At 44.5% G+C, this 27,524-nt stretch overlaps 1 protein-coding gene across 1 annotated transcript in view; it reads left to right on the top strand.

Moving 5' to 3' along the window:
• Nucleotides 1–8,358: 8,358 nt before the first annotated feature.
• ACTN2 (actinin alpha 2) overlaps nucleotides 8,359–27,524 on the top strand; it is a 274,880-nt gene continuing 255,714 nt past the window's right edge. The window contains exon 1 of the mRNA XM_069234482.1: nucleotides 8,359–8,773. Coding sequence (XP_069090583.1) covers nucleotides 8,645–8,773 — 129 coding nt within the window. The 5' untranslated portion in view covers nucleotides 8,359–8,644. The remainder of the gene's footprint in view (nucleotides 8,774–27,524) is intronic.

The raw sequence follows: 27,524 nt of genomic DNA, 5'->3' as shown, positions 1-27,524 counted from the left end.
CCCCAAGTCTCCCGATAAAAATGATACCTCACTTGTGTGGGTAGGCCTAGTGCCCCCGACAGGAAATGCCCCAAAACACAACATGGACACATCACAATTTTTCACAGAAAACAGAGGTGTTTTTTGCAAAGTGCCTACCTGTAGATTTTGGCCTATAGCTCAGCCGGCACCTAGGGAAACTCACCAAACCTGTGCATTTTTAAAAACTGGAGACCTAGGGGAATCCAAGATGGGGTGCCTTGTGGGGCTCTGACCAGGTTCTGTTACCCAGAATCCTTTGCAAACCTCAAAAGTTGGCTAAAAAAACACGTTTTCCTCACATTTCGGTGACAGAAAGTTCTGGAATCTGAGAGGAGCCACAAATTTCCTTCCACTCAGCGTTCCCCCAAGTCTCCCGATAAAAATGATACCTCACTTGAGTGGCTAGGCCTAGCGCCCACGACAGGAAATGCCCCAAAAGACAACGTGGACACATCCCATTTTTTGACAGAAAACAGAGGTGTTTTTTGCAAAGTGCCTACCTGTGGATTTTGGCCTCTAGCTCAGCCGGCCCCGCGGGGTCAGAAATGGCCTAAAATAAATTTGTCCCCTCCTGCCCCCCCCCGGGGAGCGACCCTTGCCTACGGGGTCGCTGCCCCTGCGTGACATTGGCGCAATAAAAAAAGATCCCCGGTGCCTAGTTGTTTTCGGCCGATTTGCCCCCAAGGGGGGCAGAAATGGTCTAAATATAATTTGCCCCCCAGGGGAGCGACCCTTGCCTACTGGGTCGCTCCCCATCTCTAAAAAACAAAAAAAAAACAAAAATTAGTCCTGGCGCCTAGAGGTTTCTGCCCCCCCTGGGGGTAGATCGGCCTAATAACAATAAATTTGCCCCTCCCAAATCCCACCCGGGGAGCGACCCTTGCCTACGTGGTCGCTCTCCTTGCGTGACATTGGCGCAAAAAAAAAATCCCCGATGCCTAGTGGTTTCTGCCCCCCTTGGGGGCAGATTGACCTAAAATCGGCCGATCTGCCCCCAAAGGGGGCAGAAATGGCCTAAATACAATTTGCCCCTCCAGGGAAGCGACCCTTGCCTAAGGGGTCGCTCCCCATCTGTAAAACAACAACTAAACAAAAAATCCCCTGTGCCTAGTGGTTTCTGTCCCCCTTGGGGGCAGGTCGGCCTAATTAAAATAGGCGGATCTGCTCCCCAGGGGGGCAGAAATGGCCTAAAATAAATTTGCCCCCCAGGGGAGCGACCCTTGCCCAAGGGGTCGCTCCCCTTGCGTGAAAATTGCAGAAAACAAAAAAAACACTCCCTGGTGTCTAGTGGTTTCTGTCCCCCTTGGGGGCAGATTGGCCTCATAAAAATAGGCCAATCTGCCCCCAAAGGGGGCAGAAATGGCCTAAATATAATTTTCCCCCTAGGGGAGCGACCCTTGCCTAAGGGGTCGCTCCTCACCTCAAAAATACAAAAGAAAACAACAAAAAAAACAAAAAAAAATGCTCCCTGGTGCCTAGAGGTTTCTGCCCCCCTGGGGGCAGATCGGCCTAATTATAGGCTGATGGCCTTTACAAGAAAATGCCCCCCCGCTGGGAGCGACCCTTGCCCAAGGGGTCGCACCCTTATGCCAATTTCAACCCAAAAAAAAAATTCCCTGGTGTCTAGTGGGCGTTTTAGCAGCCGGATTGCTTTCAATCCGGCTGCTAAAATGCTGAGAGAGACTTCAAAGGGAAGGAAGTACATTTCCTTCCCTTTGAAGCCTCTCTGGGCCTCCTCCACGTGATTGGAGCTTCCAGCGCGATGGGAGGAGGCCGTGTGACAATCAGCGTGCGATCGCGCGCTGATGTCACAGGGGGGGTGGGAGTGTCGGGGGTTGAAGGGGAAGGGCTTCCCCTTCCATCCCTGCCTTGGGGGGGGTGGGAGGAAACCCCAAGAGGGAGCGCTAGCGCTCCCTCTGGGCTCTGTGCCCAGGACGTAATGGTTACGTCCTGGGCACACGAGCACTGTGCCTCAGGACGTAACCATTACATCCTGGGCACAGAAGGGGTTATTATTCTTTGTGACTACAACACCCAGAATGCTTCATTATAGGCAGGATGGTTTTTCAGTATTTAAGAGAAAGAGTGAAAGGACTTACTAACCGTGAACAAGACTCTTTGTTGAGTTGAAACGCATTGGTTGTTGCTTATTTCTGTTAATAAAAACTGCAACTTTGGAGCTTTTGGAGTGCGGTGAGTTTTCTTTTGTTTTGCAATATTAATTTGAGGTTGGTCCACCTCGTCACCGTCACCGGCAATAGAGTGCGCTGTCTGTTTTTGCTTTGGATTGTTTGTTTTGTATATATATATATATATATATTCACTGAAGAAAACAAAGTAGTTGTGTGTGTGAGTGGATGTACAATTGTTTGTATGGGATATGAGTGGATGTATGACTTTTTTTTTAGGATGAAGTCATCAGTGATGTCATCTGAGATGTCATCAGAGATGTCACTGACCATGTCGTGAGTGATGTAATATGTGAGGTCATAAGCAGTGTATTACGGGGTGCATGTTAGCTGAGGTAACTACAACTGCTGAGTTTCACTGGTTTTGTACGTGTGAAATGGGAGCCTAATTATAATGTCGCTGTAACCTTTGCTTTTTTAGTGAATTTCTATGTTTTTATTATATATATATATATATATATATATATATATATATTACCTAGTGGCAGCCTCCCACCAGGTAGTTATAGTTAGGACCATGTTTCCATAGAAAAAGTGTTTTTTTACTTACCTATATCTTTGGCGCCGGTTGACGAATCTTAACGAAAAAAAAAATTTAAATTCTTGCTGCATATGGAAAGTTTTGGGGTGGTCGTCAAGCGGGCGATCAAAAAAGTTTTGTTTCCCATGTTAATTCCCATATGGCCTTTGAACACAACTGCAGCCCGAACCACTGAATGGAATTACACTAAATTTGGCAGTAAGCTAGCTTACGGTACGAAGATTGTGCTTTCGCTTATTTGGTGCAAATTCGTTCAGTAGTTTTTGAGAAATTTAGGAAAATCCAAAAATGTTTATTTCTGGCTGCTACAAGTTCTCAAATATTTAGTGGAAATTTGCGGATTTTCGTGAATGCACATGTGAAAAAAAGCGCTGTAATCGACTGACTGCAGCCTGACTAGAAAGTTGCAGCAGCATTTTATTTCAGGGACATGGTCTCCAGGGGTGAAAACCCTGATTGAAAGTGGCATAAAGGGTCAGAATGAAGGTATCCTGACCCCAGGGGTGTGATATAGGTGTGTTTTAGGGGCAAATTACAGGTTTAAAATAATTTTGCATCACCATGCTTGATATTAATGAAAATTCACGAATTTTCACGAATTTTTCACAAAATATTCTCTAATTTGGAAACAATTTCATGAAAAACCACAGACTCGTTCATGCACTAAATCATTCACTCACTCATACATGCACTCAGAGACTCATGTGCCCACTTACACACCCACTCATGCACCCACTCAGACCCACTCAGACACTCAGGCACCCACTCACAGATCCACTGAGACAGACAGGCCCTGTGACCAGCCTGCGCTACGCACTGCCAAAGGCCGTGGGTTGTGCGTGGTTGGTCATATGGGCTTGGCTGCAAGGCCTGGCCTTGCGGGCCGAGGTTGGAATAACATACAGTAATTAAAATTACTTTACGTTAAAAAAAACATAGAAATTCACTGAAACAACAAAGGTCACAAGTTTGTTATAGTTAGGCTCTGAATTTTCTTGTACAAAACCATAGAAATTCAACAGTAATAGCTAAAAGTATTTTAAGTAACTATGGGCCATATGTACAAACACTTTTTCCCATAGACACAGAATGGGTAAAAACCTTTGCTGCATCTGGCCCTATAACTTGTGCCCTGCAGTAGCTATAACTCGCGCCTTCGCCATGCACAGCTAATTACTCCACATATTATATCATTGATGGCATCTTCTATGGCATCTTTGATATTATCACTGCAACATTTGCACTAAAATTATTGATAAGAAAACTGCATGGCAAAGATGCAAGTTATAGTTACTCGAAAGAACTCTAACTATAACTGCTGAATTTCTATGATTTTGTACGAGTAAATTAAGAACCTAACTATAACGTCCCTGTAACCTTTGGATTTTTTGGTGAATATATATACAGTGTCTGAATCACCAAGTGCTTTTATTCCACATCAAAAAAACGGCAGCATCCTTCATTCTCCTAGCACATTTCGGCTCTTAGCCTTGATCACAGGTGAACGGCAGTCCAAAGGAGCCCCATGCTCTTATAGGCAGATTTCTCAGTGGGTCTGCAATCTTACTGGGCATACCTTTCCCAAAATGCACCTTGAAACCATAGTCAAATATCAATTTGGACTCCAGTGCTAAACATCTTCAATTACAGTAAAGTACTTTTCAAAAGCACTGCAGTCTCCAATAAAGATAAACACGGTGCCAATGCGCTTTTGCAATATTCTTACTGCCTCTTTTAATTTTAAAATGTCCTGCAGGGCAGGCATCCAGACACAGCAAGTGGCAGTAAACTACCCCTCTCACATCCATTGCTCTTCTTCATTAATTTTGTTTATATTTGGATAGTTCCTTTATATATCCATATATGTATGCACATATATATATACATCTATATGTATTGGGGGTGAAGAACAACAACAGCTTACAACAATTGGGTTGTTCCATAGTAGAGAAATGACTTCACCATACTTAAAGGGCTTTTGAATGTGTCAAAACCAGAAACTCTGAGTGACTGTGCTGAGAAGGTCCTTTTAACAGTGGAACAATGCCAGAAGCACGCACAGTCCAACAGCTGTTCATTGCTCTATGTGAAGCCAACTTTGGTGGACACTAAGGATCCTTTTCCTAGCTCAGGAAACCCTCCTGTCCTTGTTCATTTGTTGAAACTAGAATTGAGAACCCACTTGATTAATGTTGGAAAATTAAATTTGCATATTGCAAGTTGCAAGCAGTCAGTAATTCATCAACTCCACGTGTTGTGATTCAAGTACATTTATTGATTTCCATCATGAAAAGTGCAGAAAAAATTGCCTTAAGGTAGTTCATGTGCAGTAGTTCATTCCCAACAAAGGAGTAATTTTGAAAGTTGCAAGAGAAGGAAACAGTCTATAATTCATGTACAATCGTTGATATCCAATATTGGAAAAATCTTGAAAGTTGCACGAAGAAAACAGCCGACACATGTTTCGCCCCTTGTGGCGTGTTCACCTAGGGCTTTCTCAAGGCTGCAAGTGATGGCGAGTGCGCAAGTCCGGTATTAAGAGTAACCTTCCAAGTATTATAAAATAAAAGACTAGTGAGGTCATGTAGGGCTTGCACCCATCAGTGCTAAATAGACTAGGCAAAGGTAGTGAAATTGTGAGCGGAAGAGAAAACCTAAATGTAAGCCCAGTGAATGAATAGTCCCATAATCTAATCAGGAAAACCATTGAAAAAGGCAACAGAGTATTATTTACTGTAATCCCATCCGTATAAGTCAAGACTGAACAAGTGTCAAGAAAACCTGTACCAAAAGTGGGGTTAGAGGACCATAGAAACAGTGAAGAGATGTAGGGGTTAGAGCGGTACTGGCACAACATAATATAATATAATATGTAGGTGGACGAGCCAGGGTGTCCAGATGGTCCCAGAGAGTTAGTCAATCATGCACTCCTTTATAAGATTGTACAAACAAACAGAGAAAAATCATACAATGGAAATATTCATTTCAAATTTTTCATAATAGGAATATGGATGGTCTAAATACAAAAATATAACAAGGATAAATGACATATATCAGTTAAATGCTATAAACATTGCAGAAGGAGAATGGCACTTTAATGATTTGAATGACAATATGCACTATAAGGTGGTTGTAAGGGTATAAGCAATATTCAGAGGTATCTTGAATATAGTTTAAATTTACCAAAAATGCAATGGTAGGAGGAGTAACGATCATATTATAGGAGAGGTTTGTCTGGCAATGTGATGTAAATCCCTAGTCTTCGATATCAACAAAGTTTATCAATAGGGTTGTCTGTTAATGGCAATTTTAGGGATCATAAAAATGATTTATAAAGTTCTATAAAAGTCCGCAGATGATGGATTACAAGTCTAGCCATATCAGAAAATCTCCTATAACTCACCCGAATTCAGCAAATAAAGTCAGGAAAATAAACACCGATTGGAGAAGCCGCGTGTTGGTCGGGCGCCATGTCGGATGCGTCTAGAGACGCGAGCGAACATGTCATGGTATTTAATTAGGAAATGCGGCTGAGTCCTACTTTCATTTTCAGCATAAGATGTAAGGAAACTGAAGTGTTGGTGGGGCGCCACATTGAAACCGGCAAAAAGCGCAAATGGGCATATTGCCATTAATACATGCCGAGCATGTATTGTACGTTCTAAGTTGTTCATTTTGTTTTTTTAAGAAAAGAATGAATCTGTATACGAATTATGCACAAAGTAAAAATGTAGCTAGTAAAATACTGAAGATAAATTTACAATAGTGTTAAATGTACAGATACAAGGCATGGCTAGACCGTCGGCCATGTTGTGTGTTTTATGTAAATAGGTGCTTGTGGCCAGTGAAATTAGAAAAAGGTCACTTATGGATTTACTGAATATAAAATTATCATATGTATGGAAAAAAGTTCCTAAGAAAATGATCCTGATATTTGTACTAATAATAGAGGTGGGATTGGGGGACAATGATATTCGGCTAAGTGGACCTTGGGTTTGATTATATGTATAAGGTCACTGTCTGTGGTGATGTATAAAGGGTTGGGTGTAGCCTTGATATATTCAAGGTAAACTATGAAAATGGAGAAGAAGAAGAAAAAAGGAAGAACAAATACCCTCACTGCTGATACAGATAGCTAAGAAGTAAAAGGAGAAAGAAACAAAATATCCTCATACATAATAAGAATGATTTTAAATAGCCTACTTTCAGCAGTAACCTTTTGAAGTACGGAAATGACATGGACATGAATGACAGGTGATGAATAAATAGGTGTAAACCTATATATAATTAGTCAGTTTTGAACATGAATAGTAAATTAGGTCCCTTGAGATAATAACAATTCTTCAAAACAAAATGATATGCTTAGACCTAATACAGAATTAAATCTAGCGGAACAATGTAAGTGTAAATATAGATGTAAAGTTCATCAAGCGATATTAATCAGGCTTTTCTAATGAAGCCATTAGTGCCACTCAGGATCCTTATTGAGACCTTGCCGTACAGTATCATAGCGAATAATGAGTCGGCTTTCATTCCGTCGTAGCTGAAGTTCAAGTTTGCCACCCCGCGGGTGTGGTTTCAATTCCATCAGGCCACTAAATGTAAATGATCGTGTGGGGGGGGGTGACATTTTACAAAATGTTCAACCAAAGGGAGTTTTGTGTCATTTTTTTGTATGTTACGATAATGTTCCTGTATCTGGATTTTAGGTGCTCTTAATGTAAGGATGTAAGGGTCAGCACGTGCACTAGGGCATTGTTTTTCCCAGGACCGATGATTTCATTAAGTTTACTTGCTATATTGAAACCCATTTTGCAGTGTGTTTTTTTTCTATTGGAGGTGCGTGACCTTACCGGCTCACTGAAACCATAAACAGTATGGTGGTGGAAGCAGCCAGTATTTAGTGTGAAGCTGGTTTGGGTCTCACTGTCCAAGATCATCATCCTAACTTTATAGAAACACATGCCACGACCAGAAAGCTCCTTGCGCGCAGGGCCCTTGGATCTCTCTTATTCATTCCTTGCATCATTCCTTATTTAGATCAATATTTAATAGCCGGGGTACAATGATCTCTAATGAAACATCTGAAATTCTTCTGATCAATGAAGGTTCCACCCAAAATTCAAAAAGAATCTCTTCAAAACAAGCCAGGTGACACCTTTGTAAGATTACTCCAAATGTTCAGAACATCTCCAGCTATAGAGATAGGGGATTCGTTGACAAGGTGCTGGAAAATGCAAGAATCCTGTGACTTGCAATCTCTAACCTAAGCTCCAGGGTTCTCTCTGAGAGCACCATATGGTAGTTTAATAATCTACATTTGAGTCTTTGAACTTTTATTTCCAGTAAGGCTAGAAGCTCCTGCAGTGGAAAACTAGCAGCCAGCGAACGCATGTCTTTAGGCTTTGGTGCCATGCATTGTGCGGCCTGCACATTGTTTGAAAATGCTCCAGTGATACATGTGTTCAAAAATAACCTCTGAGAGGGGAAGGTGCTGGCGAGGGCCGGGTGTTCTCGTTTTGCCCAGGCTTTGAAAAGAGCCTGCCACTATTAATCCTGGAGAAGCGTGCCATGCCAGTCACATGACCCCGGAGGATAATAGGCAGCTGCCTGCCCCAGTCGGAGCTTCTCTGGAGGGATCAGCCACCGGCAAGTCCAGGAGGGAGCGGGCGAGAGCAGAGGTCACAAAAAGGCGCGCAATCCACGCAGCACAACAGGTGCGACTCTCTCACCTGCAGGCCACCGAGTGAGGAGAAGAGGCGAACACAAGGCACGGCCGCCTGCCCCACCGAAAGAAACTGCGTGTCTCCTCAGTCAGTGTCACTCACCGCCAGGGCAGAAAAGAAGCGCTCACAGAGAGAGCACTAGCACAGGGGCACCTGGCTGCGGCAGCATGATGAACCAAACAGAGATAAACGCGCAGTACAACTATGTGTACGAAGAGGAAGAGTACATGAACCAAGAGGATGAGTGGGACAGGGATATGCTCCTGGACCCAGCCTGGGAGAAGCAACAGAGGAAGGTGAGCTCGGCCCACACACCATCTGCAAGCGAGCGGGGCCTGCTAATGATAGAGCGTCTCTAGTGGTCAGGGCAGGCGAGAATCTGTAATATATACAGTTTTCAGAGAACCCACATCACCGAATTTGCAGCACTAGCAAGATTAGAAGTTGAAAGAATACGTAAACATTATTGGCAAATTAATACTGAGTTCAAACTACCTGAATTTAACAAAACCCAGTTTTACACCCAGATACATAAATGTCAAGCGCGCAACACACACGCTTGTGATATTGCAGGTACTATACATTCACAGATTGCCAATAAAATGTGGTACGTGTTCAGAGATGACAAAGATAGAGTTGTTGGAGGTTTGGGTCAATTACTATGAAGCTAGCTCTGTACCCCGGGGGAGGGATTCCGATCATGGTGGCCCCTGTGGCCTCGCGTTCTCCCTCTGTTGCTGTACATGTATTGGACCTCTTTGAAACACGCAACACGTCTCCATACCATTTACCGCTCAATTAAATCACACAACCAAAACATTGATAAACTTCCGGAATTATCTGCATGATCTATGTTGGCATGGGCACACTGGTAACACCTCAGTTTTCTCGATAAGTGAAGGTAGGAGGACTTATCACTTGTCCGTCTTATAATGGGTTTATACAATAAATGTCCTTTCAGAATCCCTGTAGGGTTAGCACCCTTCCCACCAATCTTCTTTCTGAGCAGATGCTCACCGAGATGAATGTGGCCCAGCAGTACCAATCAATCTAACACCCTCACAGTTTTATAGCAGTCAATATGTTCAATAAAAAGAGTTATTTATTGTAAAATAGATTTAAGTACTATCCATGGTCTTTCAAAGCGAAGTCTTTACCATAGATACGGTATTTATCAGATATACTTGCTAATCCTTTATGTACAGTCAAAAATAGGTCCTGCTTTGCTGTTCCAAACACCATGAATCTTTGGGGTGTCAATATGTTGTGAGGTGTGTACACTTTCATGAACTACTCTGCTTCACATTACTAGGGAGGACTTATTTATTTTTGTAATTCGCTATTGCTTTGCGATTGTTTTGTCCTAGCCACGTACAATACTCCCTTTAATGGAAACTAATGGCCTTCAAAAAATACCTTCAGGATTTCATGCCTGGCTCATATTGTGCACCCTGAACATTGTTTTAAAATGTTAAGGTGACACACTTGTTCAAAAATAGCTTCCCGGCGGGAGTTCTGCATTCCCGTTTCTTGGCAGCCTAGTGGGGCAGGATTTAGTTGCCATGGAGGGGGCACGTAATCTCTCGGGGTAGCCAGACAGCCGCAGGGCTGAACATACACAGGGTGCATTCCCCAACTCCAAATGTGTAGGACCTCGTGCGGTGGCAGGGGTGAGGGCAGGTAAGGCGGGCAGGGAGGACATAACTGTTGTGCGGCTGCTTTGCTGACGCCCAGCCAGTAACACAACCCCGGGCGCAGGGATCTGAGTGCAGGCTTCGCTGGCAGTCTGAGGGCGCAGCATAGATGCTCTCTGAGACAATCTGCTGGTACACAGAGAGATAAAGTGCCGCTGTTTCTATTGTGGGCTGCCCACACTTGACTGCTGCCATTTCAGTGATACGCAGGGTATGAGACCTGTCAGCAGTTGCTGGTACCAGATGACGATGACTGTAGGACTGCGATGTAATTATAGCTCCCGGTTTTCGTTTAACATACTGCCTAGTGTGGATTTCTTTGTAAAGTTCCGAAAAGGCGGGAAAACCCCAAACGCCACAGCATAGCTAAAGGTCAAACTGGGCCGTTCAAACATGGATGGGATGGATGGTTGGATACTTGTGATAATGGCAGTGATTAATTTGTGTTAGGAGTGGCCCTCATTTTTGGAGTCCTGAACTTATTTTTTATCATAAAATTTAGACCCATAGCATGAGAGAGAAGGGGAGAAAAGGGAGAAAAGAGGAGGAAGTAAAAATGGCAATAGTGAAAAAGAGAGAAAGTAGGAGTGAAAAAAAAACCTGCAAGAGTGAGTTAAAGTGAGAGGAATTTTAGAGTGATGGAAAAAAGCAAGGAGGAAGAATCAATAATTGCAGCTGTCACATTCAGCAAGCAGGACATCTAGCAACGCCAGTGGCAGGCTCCTAAGAAAAATTATTAAAATGTAGCACTCAATATAGTATATATTTCTGTGATTGTCTAACTCAGGAACTAGGGTAATTCCTGTCACAACAAGTATGGAACAAACATTGGCAAAGCCAACAGGTTACCCCCTATTCCAGAGCTATTGGCTTTGGCAATGTGTACACCAGTGTGGCTGCTGTCTAGCATGGCTAAACGGTAATGGTGTTGAGTGTCAGAGTCGAGTGGGGGAGTAGAGTGTCATAGAGTTGATTTGTTGGAGTGTCATAGAGTGGAGTAGGGGGAGAAGAGTGTTATAGAGGGGAGTAGAGTTCAGTGGTTCAATGGCAGAATGTGTCATAGAGTAGAGTGGAGTGGAATAGGGTGGAGTGGGTTGGAGTGGATTGAGGTACTGGGTAGGTTGGACTGGAGTAGAATGGGGTGGATTGAGTGGAGTGGGGTGGATTGGGATAGAGTGAAGTGGCTTGAGTGGGGTGGATTGGATTAGATTTGATTGGGGTGGGCGGTTTGGATTAAAGTGAGAGGGACGGGGTGTGGTGGATTTGACTGGGGTAGATTGGATTCACTGGATTGGGAGGGGTGGATTGGATTAGGGTGGGGTGGGTTGGTTTGGGGTGCATGGATTGGATTGTAGTCGGTGGACTGGGGTGGACTCGGATGGGGTGAATTGGATTGGGATAGAGTGGGGTAGATTGGAGTAGAGTGTGGAAGGTTGGAGCGAGTGGGGTGGATTGAGTGGAGTAGGGTGGATTGGGGTAGAGTGAGGTGGATTGAGTGAAGTGGGGTGGATTGTATTAGATTTGATTGGGGGCGGTTTGGATTAGAGTGATAGGGCTGGGGTGTGGTGGATTGGATTGGGGTAGATTGGATTCACTGGATTGGGAGGGGTGGATTGGAGTAGGGTGGATTGGATTGGAGTGGGGTGGATTGGATTGGATTGGAGTGGAGTGGGGTGGAATGAACTGGGATGGGGTGAATTGGATTGGGATAGGGTGGGGTGGATTAGAGTAGAGTGTGGAGGATTGGAGTGAGTGGGGTAGATTGGAGCTGGGCGGGGTTGATTAGGGGTGGATTGGAATGGAGTGGGGTGGACTGGATTGAGGTAGATTGGATTGGGGTGGACTGGAATGGGGTGGATTGGAGTGGGTGGACTACATTGCGGTGGGGTGGATTGGAGTGGGGTGGGGTGAACTGGAATGGGGTGAATTGGAGTGGGGTAGATTGGACTGGACTAGGGTAGATTAATGTGAACTAGATATGACTGTAGTGGGATGGATTAAAGTGGATTGGATTGGAGTCAAGTGGATTGGGTTGCAGTGGACTTGACTGGAGTGAGGTGGATTGGAGTGGGTGGATTGGTTTGACTGGAGTGGTGTGAGTGTTACTAGAGTAGGGTGGGCTGGATTTGAGTGGGGTGCGATGGATTGGGTTGGATTGGAGTGGGGTGGGGTGGTTTGGACTGGAGTGGGTTGGATTGGACTGAAGTGGATTGTGGTGAGCAAAAGTAGGGTGGATTAGATTGGGGGAGGTTTATTGGATTAGAGTGGGGTAGATTGGACTGGGGTGGAGTGGATTGGATTGGTGTGGGGTGGATTGGTATAGGGTGCAATGGATTGTAGCAGGTGGATTGTGGTGGATTGGAGTGAGGTGAATTGGGATGGACTGGGGTGGTTTGGATTGGAGTGGGGTGAACTGGAGTGGGAAAGATTGTTTTGGATTGATGTGGGGCAGGTTGGAGTTGGCAGATTGTTTTGGATTAAAGTGTTGAAAATTGAAATGGACTGGATTGGGGTGGTTTGGAGTGGGATAGGTCGTTTTGGATTGGAGGGGGCAGATTGTTTTGGATTGGAGTGGGGCAGATTGTATTAGGGTGGATGGAGTGGGGTGGATTGGAGTGAAGCATATTGTTTTGGATTGGAGAGAGGCAGATTGTTTTGGATTGCAGTTGGGCAGGTTGTTTTGGATTAAAGTGGGGTACATTGTAGTGAGATGACTTGGAGTAGGGCAGATTGTTTTGAATTGGAGTGGGGCACATTGTTTTGGATTGTAGTGGGACAAATTGATTTGGATTGTAGTGCAGCAGATTGCAGTGGGGCAGATTGTTTTGGATTGGAGGGGGGCAGATTGAAATTGGGAAGATTGTTTTTGATGGGAGTTGGGCCTGTTGTTTTTGATTGTAGTGGGGCAGATTGTAGTGGGGTGGATGGGAGTGGGACATATTGCTTTGTATAGGAGTAGGGTAGATTGGAGTGGGGCAGACTGTTTTGGCTTGGAGTGGCGCAAACTGGAATAGGGCAGATTGTTGTGGATTGGAGTTGGACAGATTGTTTTGAAGTGGTGTAGATTGTTTTGGATTGGAGTGGGACGAACTGGAGTGGGGCAGATTAGATTGGGGTGTATTAGGAGGATTGGAGTGAAGTCGGTTGAAGTGGATTGGATTAGGGGTGGATTGGTGTGGGATGAAGGGATTGATTGGGGTGGGCTGTAGTGGGGTGGAGTGGAGTGTGGTGGATTGGGGAGTACTGCACGATTATGTGTTACAGCATAATTTCACAAATTACACATAATAAAGAAACAATGTTGCTTTGCAATACCTAGAACAAGATAACCTGCATCTTTTGGGGACAGTGGCAAGAAGCAAAAACAAAAGAAAACATGAGTGCAAAGTGAGAAAAGACCACTTGGCAAAATAAAAGAAAGTTATCTATAAAAAATAAAACTTTGCAATTTTGTTTGTACTGCTGGGCATGTTGTTGACAGTCACAAGCCTTCTATTTGCAGGGCAGTAGAAATTAAAAAGAACAAAATAACACCTCAATCACGTTGGAAGTAGTGGACGGGCACTGATCAAGTTGAATCAATCAGTGCTTGGTCCTTGCTCCACAGAAAGGAAGGGAAATTATGCCAGGCTTGCAGTGACAAATTATGAGGTTGTAAAGCAGAAAGCTAAGCAAGCCAACAGATGGTAAGTGACAGACGGGCTCCAAGCGCTTTAATGTACACAACAGAGTCTCGCAAGTGGCCACATGCGCATAAGGGTCGCAGGCTCGACCCTAAAAATGCAGCCCAACTTCTAGAAGTTAACGAACTCTGAGAAGGCACATTTTTTTTATCCAATAATACATGCCACTGTACCCCTAGTGTAAAGACTTCTTGAAGAAAAACATAGCTGAAACTAGAAACAGAAAGGGGGCTAAAGGTTCAATCTTTGCCAAGCTGCATGGCAACCTGAATAAAGAAACACCTGTTAATCTAAGACGTGCGCAGAGCACATTGGTGCACAATGTGGCTTGGTAACCTTATATAAGACTCATACTACAAACAGTAGCTGCCTATTTCCTACATGCGACATATCAGTTTAAAGATGGATCTCATTAACATGAGGAGGTACTCATAACACAACACCCTTTCACTAACCTTTCTCCACTTTTAGCGGCACAAACAAAATCTACTTAAACAACATACAGTGCGCCACCCTCCCAGAGGCACTTAGACGGATCAAGATAGAACCTTTGTTGCAGGGGCCCTGAGAATTCATGGGTTTATGCAGCGCTTTTGAGTTAAAGTCAGTGTTATTGCTTGCATCTGCTTTTACTGCACAGGTGCGCAGTGCTTTTGCTCCAGTTGCTCTAAAGAAACAACGTTTGGCTTTAGGGGAAGACTGGTGTACTGTATATCCACTTTTGCAACATAAGCATTCATTTGCTGTTCTCAACGCCTGATTCGTGCACCGGGTGGTCAGATTATGTAACGGACTCCCTAGAAGGCAACAGGACACACACTTTCACTTGCACTGTTAATCATTCTTTCCGAATGAAAATTTAAACAACCATTGGCAAAGTCAAATTTGTTAGCTTTAGCTGCCAGCCTTCTGGATTTGTCAATGCTCGTTTTGTCATTGATTTTATAAAACTTTATTTTTTGGAGAGTTGTCATGGCAAAAAAAGACATTGGCGAAATGCAGGGGTCTACTTTGGGTGTGGGTCTGCTGCTTGGGATGACACAGAATGCCATCACTCACAGGGAAATAATCAAGGGACTGATACGGGCCTACCCACTGCCCTATTTTATGTGCTGTAGTGGGTGGAAGACAAATCTGAATCACATCACACCAATGGATGAAAAAGGCTGGTGAAAGCCCCTATCAGTAAGTGTATTACATGCATAATTTTCGTAAAATCAAAGGGTCTGGGCTATAGCCAGACCTAAAATATATACATGTGTATCCCTAAAAAGAAAGGAGTGCGAAATTGCCTACACAAAAGTAAATAAGCACATGTGAATGGAGGCATGTGCATTGGGTTTTGAACGCATGTCTTTTAAGTTTCTCACGGCAGAATAAAACACTACATAAAAAAGTAGTGGATGTTTTTAAAAGGAACAGAAATAGGGCAATAATTGTATTCTTGGGCCACAATCTGGGGTAAGAAAATAATGGCAGCAGGCAATAATGGCCGGCATGTTCTCCTTTTCCATCTAAACCCATGCTGTAGTTCAAGTCCACAGTCTTGCTGGAGGTTTTTTCAACACAATCAGTTACCACGATTCACACATTCAACCGAAGTCTTGTGACTTGTTCATACTAAGTGCTTATCGTTATTCAAATTCAGATATAGCATCAGTAGAGCAAATAATGTAAGAAACAGCCTTTTTGCACAAAATCTGGAACACTCCATGACGCTTCATGCCACTTCAGTGAATCGTGGTAACTGATTGAGTAAAAAAACCTCCAACTATAACAGTTGCATTTTTCATCACACAACCGTTGTGCTAAGCGTTAAGGTTGTTTTGTTATTGCCAACCTCACACCTCACCATTGAGTTTTCATGTATTCTGAGGCTTCCTATTGAAGACAATAATCTTTGTGAAAATCTTGCTCCGCACTAACTGCCAACAGAAAAGAACAGGGCTGCTCACTATTCGGGGCGGGTGATGAGGTTGCTCAAGGAATTCTGCTCCGAGAGGTTGATGCAGAGAACTGTGTGTGATGTAGGATACGTGTGCTTCACCCTCGTTCATGGGAGCCCCCAGTACAAGGGTCGCCCTCCCAAGGTGGCAGAGAATGCCCGGTGTAGCTCTTCTGCGCAGAAGGCCCCATTCCACTGGTGCATCGACAAGTCTATGAGGTGCGCGTGTTGTACAGATCGGAACACATCCATTGTGCAGATTGGCTCTTTGCATGCCTGTGTCCTGTTCAGCTCTCTCAGTTTGACACCAGTAGCTCTTGTGGTTCTGAGTAGCCAATAGACAACTGTATTGGGCAGTGTCAGTCTGACAGGGCGAGAGACGGCCTCATTGAACTGCAGCTCTTCTAGTCATCCTTATGTAGTCTTTCTTTTCTTCCCTCGATGTCCGCATTGGTAGGAGCGCACCGCGTTTTTCCAAGCTAAAAGCTGACGTCTTTGTACCACCGCAGCCAATGAACATTGCTTACACCACCGAGCCCCCAGCCAGGTCAACTGAACCTCCGACTGCAATCTTCAGATGCAGAATTTGTTTCCCACTAACATTCGATTAGGAACGAGCTTGATTCAAAGCAATTTCCATTTATTCATATACAGTTGCCTAAAGCACCATCTGAGAAGCACAAGCTATCTGTTGCAAGTGTCTAATCACAGCATGGTGCCTGTTTGCACTTTTGGCGGGTACCGGAGCACCCTACATACCAGGGCCTGCCCTTGTGCCCAAAATCCTTTGCTTGAAGATAATCACCACAACTTTAACATGCTGCATTCCCAGTGCTTAATTTGTGCTTGTTGTTTCCGGTGCTGAGCACCGGCACTTATTTTTGAGGGCCGGGGCTTATTCTTCTGCCTCAAGCATTTGCTGCGAGCAAAAGACACATGGGAAAGATGGAGAAAAACAAAAACGAAAAAGCGTCACAAAGGTAGAAAGTAGAAAGCTACAAGAGTGAGCTAAAGGGGCAGGGAGTGGCTTTATATGGATTAAAGAGGCCCGAGATGGCTTCAGGATTACGCCGCCTCAGTATTCCGTGTTCCCACATTTAATTACAGCAGCCGCATGTTTAAGAGGAGGGATTTGGGCACCAGCCCCTTTTTATTTACAAATTAAGCACTGTGCATTCCTAGAATGTAGAAACTCGGGAACCTGTCATGCAAAGTTGTCAATGACTATGTTTGCATCACTGGTTTAGATAACCTCCTGGACGTCCAATCTAAATATTTACTGTCCATGTTATAGAAGGCAACCACCATTCTTTTAATTCAGCCTGTTGTGGTCTGTCCAGGTACAGAGTGGTGGAAGTATTTTGGACACACTTTGCAAAATGCTGTCTAGCCACAATACCCTTCCATTTCAGTGGTTCCATATTTGATGTTTGAACTGAGAATTCGGCACTACGCTGCTGTGGCATCCTAGATGGCCCCTAGTATGTCTTTCCTAGGACTGGTCCTGGGTGGCAAAGGACTACAGAGCAGTGGTTCCCGCTCCCCATCGTTAACAGGGAGTGAAGAGGCACATGTAAGAGGACTGCAGTGCTTGAGCCCTGCCTTTCCTACCCTTATTCCTCTAACTTCATCCAACATCCCGTCTGGCGACGGTGAATTTGAAAGCCAACATGTGAGTTTTTATAATACACACCATTTCAGATGGGCTAGTAGAGCGCACAAAGTTTACAATCTAGGACAAGTGATAAATCGGATGTCTGCATGAGAAGAATCTTATTAGAACTTCCATAATGTAACCCAACCCTCCTAAAGTGTTGACAGGCTCAAGTGCCCTGCACATACTTCGGTTGCAGAAGAGATTATTTCCTATCCAGTAGCAGCAAACCTACGCATCTGCCCACATGTTGGCCTAGAGCGTCATTGTGCCACTGCATGAGTTCATCTTTAAGTCGAGCTCCACTGGAAATGCACATCGAAGTGGGCAGTCTTGTTAAGAGAAACAACCTTCAGGCAGGCAAATTCGCTTCACGCCAGGAAACGAAGGAAATAATGTTGCATCCTATATGCAATTTGATTACTTTGGCCCTTCTGTGTCACCATCTGCTCTGCAGTTTATTTCCTAAGAAGTCGAATTGCAATGCTCATACTAAATAAGTTACATTGCATTCGTTCTGATGCCTCGCCTGCCCCAAGTGGCTTCCGTACCGAGTCCATGCCCTACAATTCTGATTCTGTGTAGACTATTTTTTGAGAACTCTGTGCAGTGGTTTATTTGTAATGTGTTTTTATAAGGATTGGGTACGAATCTGAATGTTCCATCATGTTGAACCGAATGCATAATTAAAGTGCTAGTGTTACAGTTCACTTATGCTCATTGTTAATGGTTGTTCTGGTGGATAACCAATGGGCTTCTCTATTCACTGATTGACTAACTGCAAAACTGCTTTAAAAACCCACAGTCTCATACAAGGAGTGATCGATGAATTCTTCATCACCCGCCATCTTTAATCACCCATCACCTCGACTGTGTACCCCACGAATAGACCTATTGTAAGCTATATTAATGTATGTAATGTCTTGTAACGCAGTTTTAGGCACCATGAATAAAAAATAAAATAAAATAAATAAAATCGTTTCCATCACCACCCATCCAAACCTGGCCTCAATTAACTTGATATACTATGACTTAAGTCTGCAACCATTGCGGCTGGCATACTTCTTTGGCAACCAGCAAGCAGTATGAGACCACCAAACACGTCACTTCCCCCAGTATTGGATTTCATGCCCCCGGCTGCGAGCTGAAAGCCACTTGTGCCAAGACACACTGTGCTACCTAGCCTGTGGGTGTCACCTTCAGTAAAGAGGCCTCTGAATAATTGAGCGCTTAGGGCACCGTTTTTAGATAGCCTATGTCATGAAGAGACTTATGCTTTTTTGAAGTCTTGCCATGAAACATTCTTGTTTGTTATTATGGGCGATCGCTAAGCCTGTGGGAGAAAGGAAGGCTTGAGTCTGCGCGACAGGTGCAGCACATTTTGCCTTTTAATGTTGGTGCCTGGGCTAGCAGGCCCGGTGGTGCTGTAGCAGTTTCACAACTCCTGCGGCTGCCTTCCGTGATTGAAGCCACTGGCTTACCACCGTCTTCCACCGCTTGGAAACTGTTTGCTAGTGTGATTGAACTGACGCGTTGCAGTACAGGTTCAGCCAGCAGAATCTACTCACAAAAATATCAGCTATTTCAGAATGGTTGAAAACATGATATTCAAAAAGTCTTTCAACGCTTCCTCGGTGGCAGAAAAGGCTATATTAATGCAATTACAATGCAATACCACTCCTGCTAAAATTAATTTACATCTCCCTCTGAAACCTCTTCTACACATCCTTTCCTATTCCATAGCGTCAAATCACATTTGTCCCAATTTTCAATGATAATTATGTAGTCATCTCAAATACCAGGAAAGCTGAATAGTCAGGGGTGGGTAAGTTAAAGGAAAACCATGGTTTAACAACCCCCTTAAAACAATAGAATAATTATAATATCATTACTTACCTGTGTCTGGGCCATGCTTTTTTTAAATGTATGGGTCACTGTGGACCTTCGCAGTATCTTTATGAAGGTGGTTCACCTTGTGACGTTTACAGAGCACATATAATGCAAATCTTGCTATACTCTCCATTTTAATGTCATAATCTCTTTGGACTTCAACTTTATCTTTATCGATTTAGTCTCCAACTGAACTCATCAATACAGTCACATTAAAACATAACCAAGCATTTACATCTCATTCCTATATACAGTTGTGTAACTCAAAATAACCCAGCAAATTCAGAATCCTAATAGATATATATATATTTTAAATAAAAAACATCTAAAAAAAAAAAAACTACGATAGCATAGCCTTTCAGATATTGGAGCTAACACAATTGTGAAAATGTATTTTCCAGCATTCCCTAATATTTTTTAATATTTAATGACTTGCCTCGTTTTATGTTTTTTCCTTTTAAAGAGTTCAACTATTTCTCTTTTCTCATTTTCACATTTCGGATCTCTCCCGGTGATTTCCTGAGGCACAAGGCGCTTCACTGACAGTCATGGAGCAGGTCTGTGCTTCTTCCACTTTCCCAGGAAGAGTCGGCAATAGTAGAGCCCCAAGAGAAACCTTTCGGCTTGTCGTAGGTCAGGGGTCGGAGTCACCTCGGGATGAGATAGGCCTGTCGACATGACTGTATGCATGATCGTCAGTAACTACAATAACATAAAAGGTTCTGGAGCAGAGGACATGGTTCTATCAAAGACTTTGGTTAAAAAATGGTACAGTAATGTGAGGTCATTAAGTAAATTAGTAGGATATGGTGCATATGAAGTTCCTTGGGCACGAGACATTGGTCGAAACTGTGTAGGGAACAGAGGATTGACCTCAGAAGAATTTCAGATAAATTCAGAACAAAACTGATACATTTTCACAGATTTTTTAAATTGAGAAAATAGGTAGAAAATCCTTCTTCAACATCACTTTGAGGGAGGGCTATTGGTCAACTATGAGCAGGATTTAAAGATAAATTTACTGCCTCTATTGCCAATTGAGTGGAACATGGTGCACTTCTAAGCATGTTACATTTCTACCGCTGCTGAACATAAGAAATAATACTCATGGAACTCACCCTTGTGGGTGAGAGGAGTAATCAGTTGTTTCGGTGGGATTGAAGGCTTCTTGATATCAGGCAGTTTATAGGCTGTCAAGGTGAAATTTACTTCTCCACTCATGTCACCGCCACATTTGTCCCAACACTAAATACTAATAATCAGGGATTCCATACCTGAACTCTCAACAGGAGCACTCAAAGCAGGTCTTCCTTGCTTCTATAGGACAACACATACACTTCTCAGCTCGGCTACTATACATTCTAGGGTCCGTATTAACACTTATATGGAAGGCTTATATACTTTTATTGGGCAGTGGCAGCACTTGTCAGCGAGGATTCCCTACTTCTCATGAGAAAGTGCCAGATTACACCAAAACTGCCTCGACATATCATTACATAGACACCACTACTTTGACATTTACCATGACGCTGATTTCATTATACTATGATATACACAATACTACATTGATTGCTAGGGTAAGAGGGTTTGGGTAAGATAACTAGGCTTACATTTAGTGTAGTGACAGGCTTAAGATTTGTTTTAGGGTAAGAGTTAGGGTTAGCGTTAACATTAGGTCTAGATGTAAGGTTAGGGTTTAGAGTTAGTGTTAAGGGAAGTGTTAACGGGAGGGGTATAGTAGGGCTGCTTTTAGGGTTAGTGTATTGTTTGGGTTATGCGTAATGTTAGGGTAAAGTTGTAAGTGGTGGTGATCTTAGGCTGAGACTGTGGGAGGGCAAGGCTTAGGTTATAAGGGCGACTCTAAGCTAGACACTTTAGCTTAGCTAGTGTTATTATTAGGGAGGATGTAGCATTTCTGACGATTTACTGGCTTCTTACATTATATAAATACATATTTAGTTCATACATCGCTGGGTGATTGGAGTGGTTTACATGTAGGGCCTTAAGGGTCAACTGCAGCTACTTGTGGCTTTTTTGCCAACAACATTTTGTGTTTTTTCCACCATAGGCATTGACCAGCAAATCCCACCAAGCTTGGTGCGGGAGGCTAAAACAGTGAATGTCTGAAGCTCTCTCCAGCCAGATTGCACGTTTTGCTTGATACGCATGATACAGAGTGGTTCGTTCAGGACGTGCATTCCCTGAGTCGAGTACAAAACACTAAAACTTTTGTACACAGGGAGGTTGGGTAACATAATACACTCTGCACTTTCACTTCTCTTTGAGATCAGACAGCCCCGAAATACACTATGAGCAGCCTAACTGTGGACTAAGTAGAGGGAAACAAGCAGGACCGGACTAGAAACCAAAAGAAGTCCTGGCAAAAAAAGTTCAAACCAGCTCTGCTCCCTTCTTCACCGCTTTCTCTTCTCTCTTTCCTTTCTCTCTCCCACCTGAAGGTACAACGCCATTCCTCCCTCTATGGGTGCTGTAACTACCCGGGGAAGCTAGAGAAGGTGACAGAGGAACCAGCAGCAGCTCCCTCCCTAAAGAAGCATTGGCAAAGCCATTAGGTCTCGCCTGTACATGAGCTATTGGCTTTGGTAATGTGTTTTGCCATGTTGTGCACCAGTGTGGCTGCTGGTCAGCATGGCTAAAAGTTAGTGGCGTGGAGTGGGGGAGTAGAGTGTCATAGAGTGGATTTGTTGGAGTGTCGTTGAGTGGAGTAGAGGGACTAGAGTGTCATAGAGGAGAGGAAAGTTCAGTGGTTCAGAGGCAGAAAGTGGCGTAGAGGGAGTGGGGTGCAATAGGGTGGAGTGGGTTGGATTAGATTGAGGTAGTGGGGTGGATTGGACTGGAGTAGAGTGGGTGAATTGGATTGGGGTAGAGTTGGGTGTGTTGAGTGCATTGGGGTGGATTGGTGTGGTGTGGTGTGGATTGGATTGGAGTGGGATGGACTGAAATGGGGTAGGGTGGATTTGAATGCGGTGGATTTGAGTTGGTGTGGATTAGATTGGATTGGGGTGGGTTGTTTTGAATTTGAGTGATAGGGCTGGGGTGGAATAGATTGGGGTGGATTGGAGTGGGGTGGCTTAGATTGGACTGGAGTGGGGTGGATTGGAGTAGGGTGGACTGAACTGGGATAGGGTGGGGTTGATTGTATTGAATTTGGATAGAGTGGGGTGGATTGGAGTAGGGTGCGGTGGATTGTAGTGAGTGGGGTGGATTGGAGTGAGTGTGGTGTAATGAGGTGGGGTGGATAGGATTGGAGTGGGTTGGGTTGGGGTGTGGTGGGCTGCAGTGGGATGGATCGGATTGGGGAGGGGTGGATTGGGCTGGACTGGATTGGAGTGGGGTGTGTTGGATTGGATTGGGGTGCATTGGATTTGGGCGAATTGGAGTGGGGTGGACTGAACTGCAGTGGGGTGGATTGGTTTGGTGTGGGGTGGATTGGATTGGGGTGGATTGAACTGGAGTGGCGTAGGCTGGATGAATTAGATTGCAGTGCGGTGGGCTAAACTGGGATGGGGTGGGGTGGATTGGATTGGGGTAGAGTGGGGTGGATTGTTCTGGAATGGGGTTGATTGCAGTGGGGTGGAGTGGATTAAAATGGGGTGGGATGGATAGGGATGGGGTGGACTAGAGGGGTGGATTGGGGTGGGTTGGACTGCGGTGAGGTGGGTTGGAGTGGGGTGGATTGGAGTGGGGTGGACTGGAGTGGTGTGGATGGGATTGGGGTGAATCAGACTGGAGTGAGGTGGATTGGATTGTGTGCAGTGGATTGGATTGAGTGAAGTGGATTATGGTGGGGTGGGATGGATTAGTGTGGGGTGGATTGGATTGGGGTGGGGTAGACTAAAGTGGGGTGAGGTGGATTGGACTGGAGTGGGGTGGATTGGATTGGAGTAGGGCAGATTGGATTGGTGTGGGGTGGATTGATTGGAGAGGGGTGGACTAGATTGGAGTGCAGTAGATTAAGGTGGTTTGGAGTGGGGTGGATTGGACTGGAGTAGGGTGGGTTAATGTGGACTGGATTGGACTGGAGTGGGGTGGATTGCACTGGAGTGGGATGGATTGGGGTAGTGTGGGTGGATTGGATTGGAGTTAGGTGGTTTGGGTAGTGGTGAACTTGTTTAGAGTGGGGTGGACTGGAGTGGGTGGATTGGGTTGGATTGGAGTGAGGTGGGATGGATTATAGTGGGTTGGATTGGTGTAGGGTGGTTTGGACTGGAGTAGGGTGGATTGGACTGGAGTGGATTGGGGTTGGGTGGATTGGATTGGGGTGACGTGTATTGGAATGAACTATATTAGAGTTGGCTGGATTGGATTGGTGTGGGATGAACTGGATTGGTGTGAGGTGGAGTGAATTGTAGTGGGCTAGATTGTGGTGGGGTGAATTGGGATGGAGTGGGGTGGATTGATTTGGGTGAGGTGGAGTGGGGCAGATTATTGTTTGGGATTGGAGTGGGTCAGGTTGGAGAGGGGAAGATTGTTTTGGATTAAAGTGGGGCAGATTGGAGTGGGGCAGATTGGAGTGGGCAGGGTGTTTCGGATTGAAGTGGGGCAGATTTGAATGGGGCAGAATGTTTTGAATTGAAGTGGAGCAGATTAATTTGGATTGGAGTGGGGCAACGTGGGGTGGATTGAAGTGGGACAGATTGTTTTGGATTGAAGTGGGGCAGATTTGAGTGGGGCAGAATGTTTTGAATTGAAGTGGGGCAGATTAATTTGGATTGGAGTGGGACAGAGTGGGGTGGATTGAAGTGGGACAGATTGTTTTGGATTGGAGTGGGACAGACTGGAGAGGGGCAGATTGTATTAGGGTGGATTTGAGTTGGGTGGATTGGGTTGGAGTGGGGGAATTAGATTGAAGTGGAGTAGATTGGGTTGGTGCGGATTGAATTGGATGGGATTGGGGTACATTGGAGTGGGGTGAATTGGGATGGAGTGGGGTTGATTGGATTGGTATGAGGTGGATTGGAGTGGGGCATATTGTATTTGATAGGAGTGGGGCAGATTGGAGTGGTACAAATTGTTTTGGATTGGAGTGGGGCGGACTGGAGTGGGCAGACTGGTTTGGATTGGAGTGGGGCAGATTAGAGAGGGGCAGATTGGAGTGGACAGACTGTTTTGGTTTGGAGTGGGGCAGGTTTTTTTGGATTGAAGTGAGGCAGATTGGAGTGGCGCAGATTTTAGTGGGAAAGATTGTTTTGGATCGGAGTGGGGCAGATTGTTTTGGATTGGAGTGGGGCAGATTGGAGTGAAGCAGATTGTTTTGGACTGGAGTGGGCCAGGTTGTTTTAGATTGCAGTGGGGCAGATCAGAGAGGGTCAGATTGTTTTGGATTGGAGCACAGCAGATTGCAGTGGGCTAGACTGGAGTGGGGCAGATTGTTTTGGATTGGAGTGGGAAAAATTTGAGTTGGGTAGATGGGGGTGGGGCATATTGTTTTGGATTGGAGTAGGGCATATTGTTTTGGACTGGAGTAGGGCAGATGGGAGTGGGGCAGATTGTTTTGGATTGGAGTGGAGCAGATTGTTTTGGATTGGAGTGGGGCAAATTGGAGGGGGCAAATTAGATTGGGATGGGTTGGAAGGATTGAGTGGAGTGGGTTGGAGTGGATTGGGGTAAGTGGTTTGGATTGGAGTGGAGTGGATTGGTGTGGGGTGAGATGGGTTGGATTGGGGTGTACTGCACGATTATGTGCATTTCAGAAATTACACATAATAAACAAACAATATAGCTTTGCAATATTTAGAACAAGATAATCGTCATCTTTTGAGAACAGAGCTCACAAGCAAAAACAAAAGAAAACATGAGTGCAAAGTGAGAAAACACGACATGGTAAAATAAAAGAAAGTTAGCTAAAAAAAAAAAAAAATTGCAATTTTGTTTATCCTGCTGGGCACATTTTTGCCAGTAACAAGTCGTCTGTTTGCAGGGCACTAGAAGTTAAAATAAACAAAACAGTACTCCAATCATGTTGGTAGCAGCGAATGGGCACTGATTAAGTTGAATCAATCAGTGCTTTGTCTCTGCTCCACACAGAGGAATGGAAATTATGTTTGCCATACAGTGATGAATTACGAGGCTGTAAAGAAGAGTGCCATGCAAGCCAACAAATGGTAAGCGTCAGGCGGGCTCCAAGCCCTTTACTGTACACAACAGAGTCTCACAAGCAAGATGCATGCGCTAGTGCATGCAATCGCAGGCTCAGCCCAAAAAACAGCTTCCAAAGGCTCTATCCATCCGGGTAAATACCTGGTTGAAATAATGGGCACTCTGGACCTGAAAACCAGATCCGGCGAGCAGAATGGCAAGATTGTATATTTGCAATCCTCAGTCCTTTTCACTATTAGTTACGCGTGTTTTCATCTTCCTATTAAATAAAGGTTATGTGGCTATTTGGTAAGAAACAATATGTTATATAGGTCTTTTGGTCCTGAGGGCTGTAGTCGAATTGTGTTTAACTGCGGTTTTAGCCTCTGGTACCAATGTCCAATGCTAAAGTTATTTTGGTGTCTGTCGTCTTTCACTGTCCTGGGCCCTGTCTTTGTATCATCGTATCCATTCACTGCATCAGTTCCATTGTCAGCATCCTAGTGTTAGTGTTCCTGTGACAGTTTCATGATTCCTATCAGTGTCCCCTTGTCATCGAAATTTGGTCTTAGTTTTTCATTGTCTATTCAAAAGTGTCCCTATGTCTGTGCCAGTGCGCCCATGTGTTGGTGCCCATATGTCAGGGTCTCTATGTCAGTGTTTCTGTGCCCCTATGTTAGTGTCGCTGGTCTGCTGTCAGCGTCCCTTTTGAAGTATCCTAGAGCATATTGTCAGTTCCCAGGCCAAATTCCAATGTCTTACTGACGGTGCTGCAGTCTGAGTGTTCCAGTACCGTACAGTTCTTCCATTTTTAGTGTAGGTGCTTATGTGTCAGTGACTTAATATCAGAGTTGCACTGTCACCATCCAGGGTCAGCAACCTTTTCACATTCCCCACATGTGATTGTCGCTGTTCGTGTGTCAGTGTACCAGTGACAGTTCTCCTCAGGCAGTGTCAATGTCCACATTCCAGAGTCCCGCTCATAGTGTTATGGTCAGTGCCCCTATGCCACTGCCCCCTGGATTAATTGTGTTTATGATATCTGGCCTCTCCCTCCTCATACATCATATCTACTTTTGTCTCTAATCTGAAATGGAGAGATCCAAAATCCCTGTTCCAGTGTATAGCTGTGGGGAAATAAACCACCAAACTCATAAATGCTAAGAGCTTCATTTAGGGACTGGTGGTAACAGTGTATCAGGCAAAATAAGAGGATCCTCCATCTGCCAATCCTGTGATCTCCACACATCATTTAGTAACAGGGATCATTTGACTTCTGATACTGGCTCCTCAACAGACTTTGCCATCAGAAATGTTTATCAGGCAGCCTATCCACCACAGAGACATGAAAGCAACAAAAATGTACCTAATACCTAGGGAGACAACTGGCATTGAATGCTAGTGGGAATACATATGTTAAAAAGTCCCAGTCTATGCAGTTGGGATCTCAAAGTATTGTGTTTGCACTGCTGTGAATCTGGTGGAGGTGGTGTCCTTGTAGTGCACACTCACATTGGGTTACCTGGCCAAAATGTGCATGGGGAAAACAAATGTGGTGAAAACAAGTGGCAATCCAACACCTTTTTGGGTACCAGGAGCAGATGACAATTTGTCACCTGTATTTATGGAGATTGCACGAGGAGTGGCATTATGGGTCTTAGTGCAGAGGCCCTGGACATGGTGGTGTATTAGAAGCCTCCAAGGAAACGGGTTTTCGGGAGAATCTGTTCTCTCTGATCCATGCAACCAATGTGAACACCATTCTCCCAAGAGATGCTTGACCTGGCTTTGCGGTGTTAATAGTGGCTTGGCACTGACTTATCTCCTTAGCTGTCCAGATGACTGAGAGTTTTCTCCTTGGCAGTGGCACCCAGAAACATAATCAATGGAGGACATCTAGGTAGAGGCATTATTGATGATCTTGTGCACCAGATTCCAGTTCAGGTGGGACCTCATGCTGTGTGCTGTTGCTCAGGCTTCCATCAGTTGTGACAGGGATAACATATCTAAAGTCCCGTCAGAATCACCTACCCTTGAGTGTAGTACACAGTCTAGCTCACTTTCAGTCCCTGCATACCAGGG

This window comes from Pleurodeles waltl, chromosome 5, assembly GCF_031143425.1.
Source record: "Pleurodeles waltl isolate 20211129_DDA chromosome 5, aPleWal1.hap1.20221129, whole genome shotgun sequence".
Taxonomy (NCBI): Eukaryota; Metazoa; Chordata; class Amphibia; order Caudata; family Salamandridae; genus Pleurodeles; species Pleurodeles waltl.
Note: the sequence above shows the minus strand (reverse complement) of the source record. Positions and strands in the feature narration are given on the sequence as shown.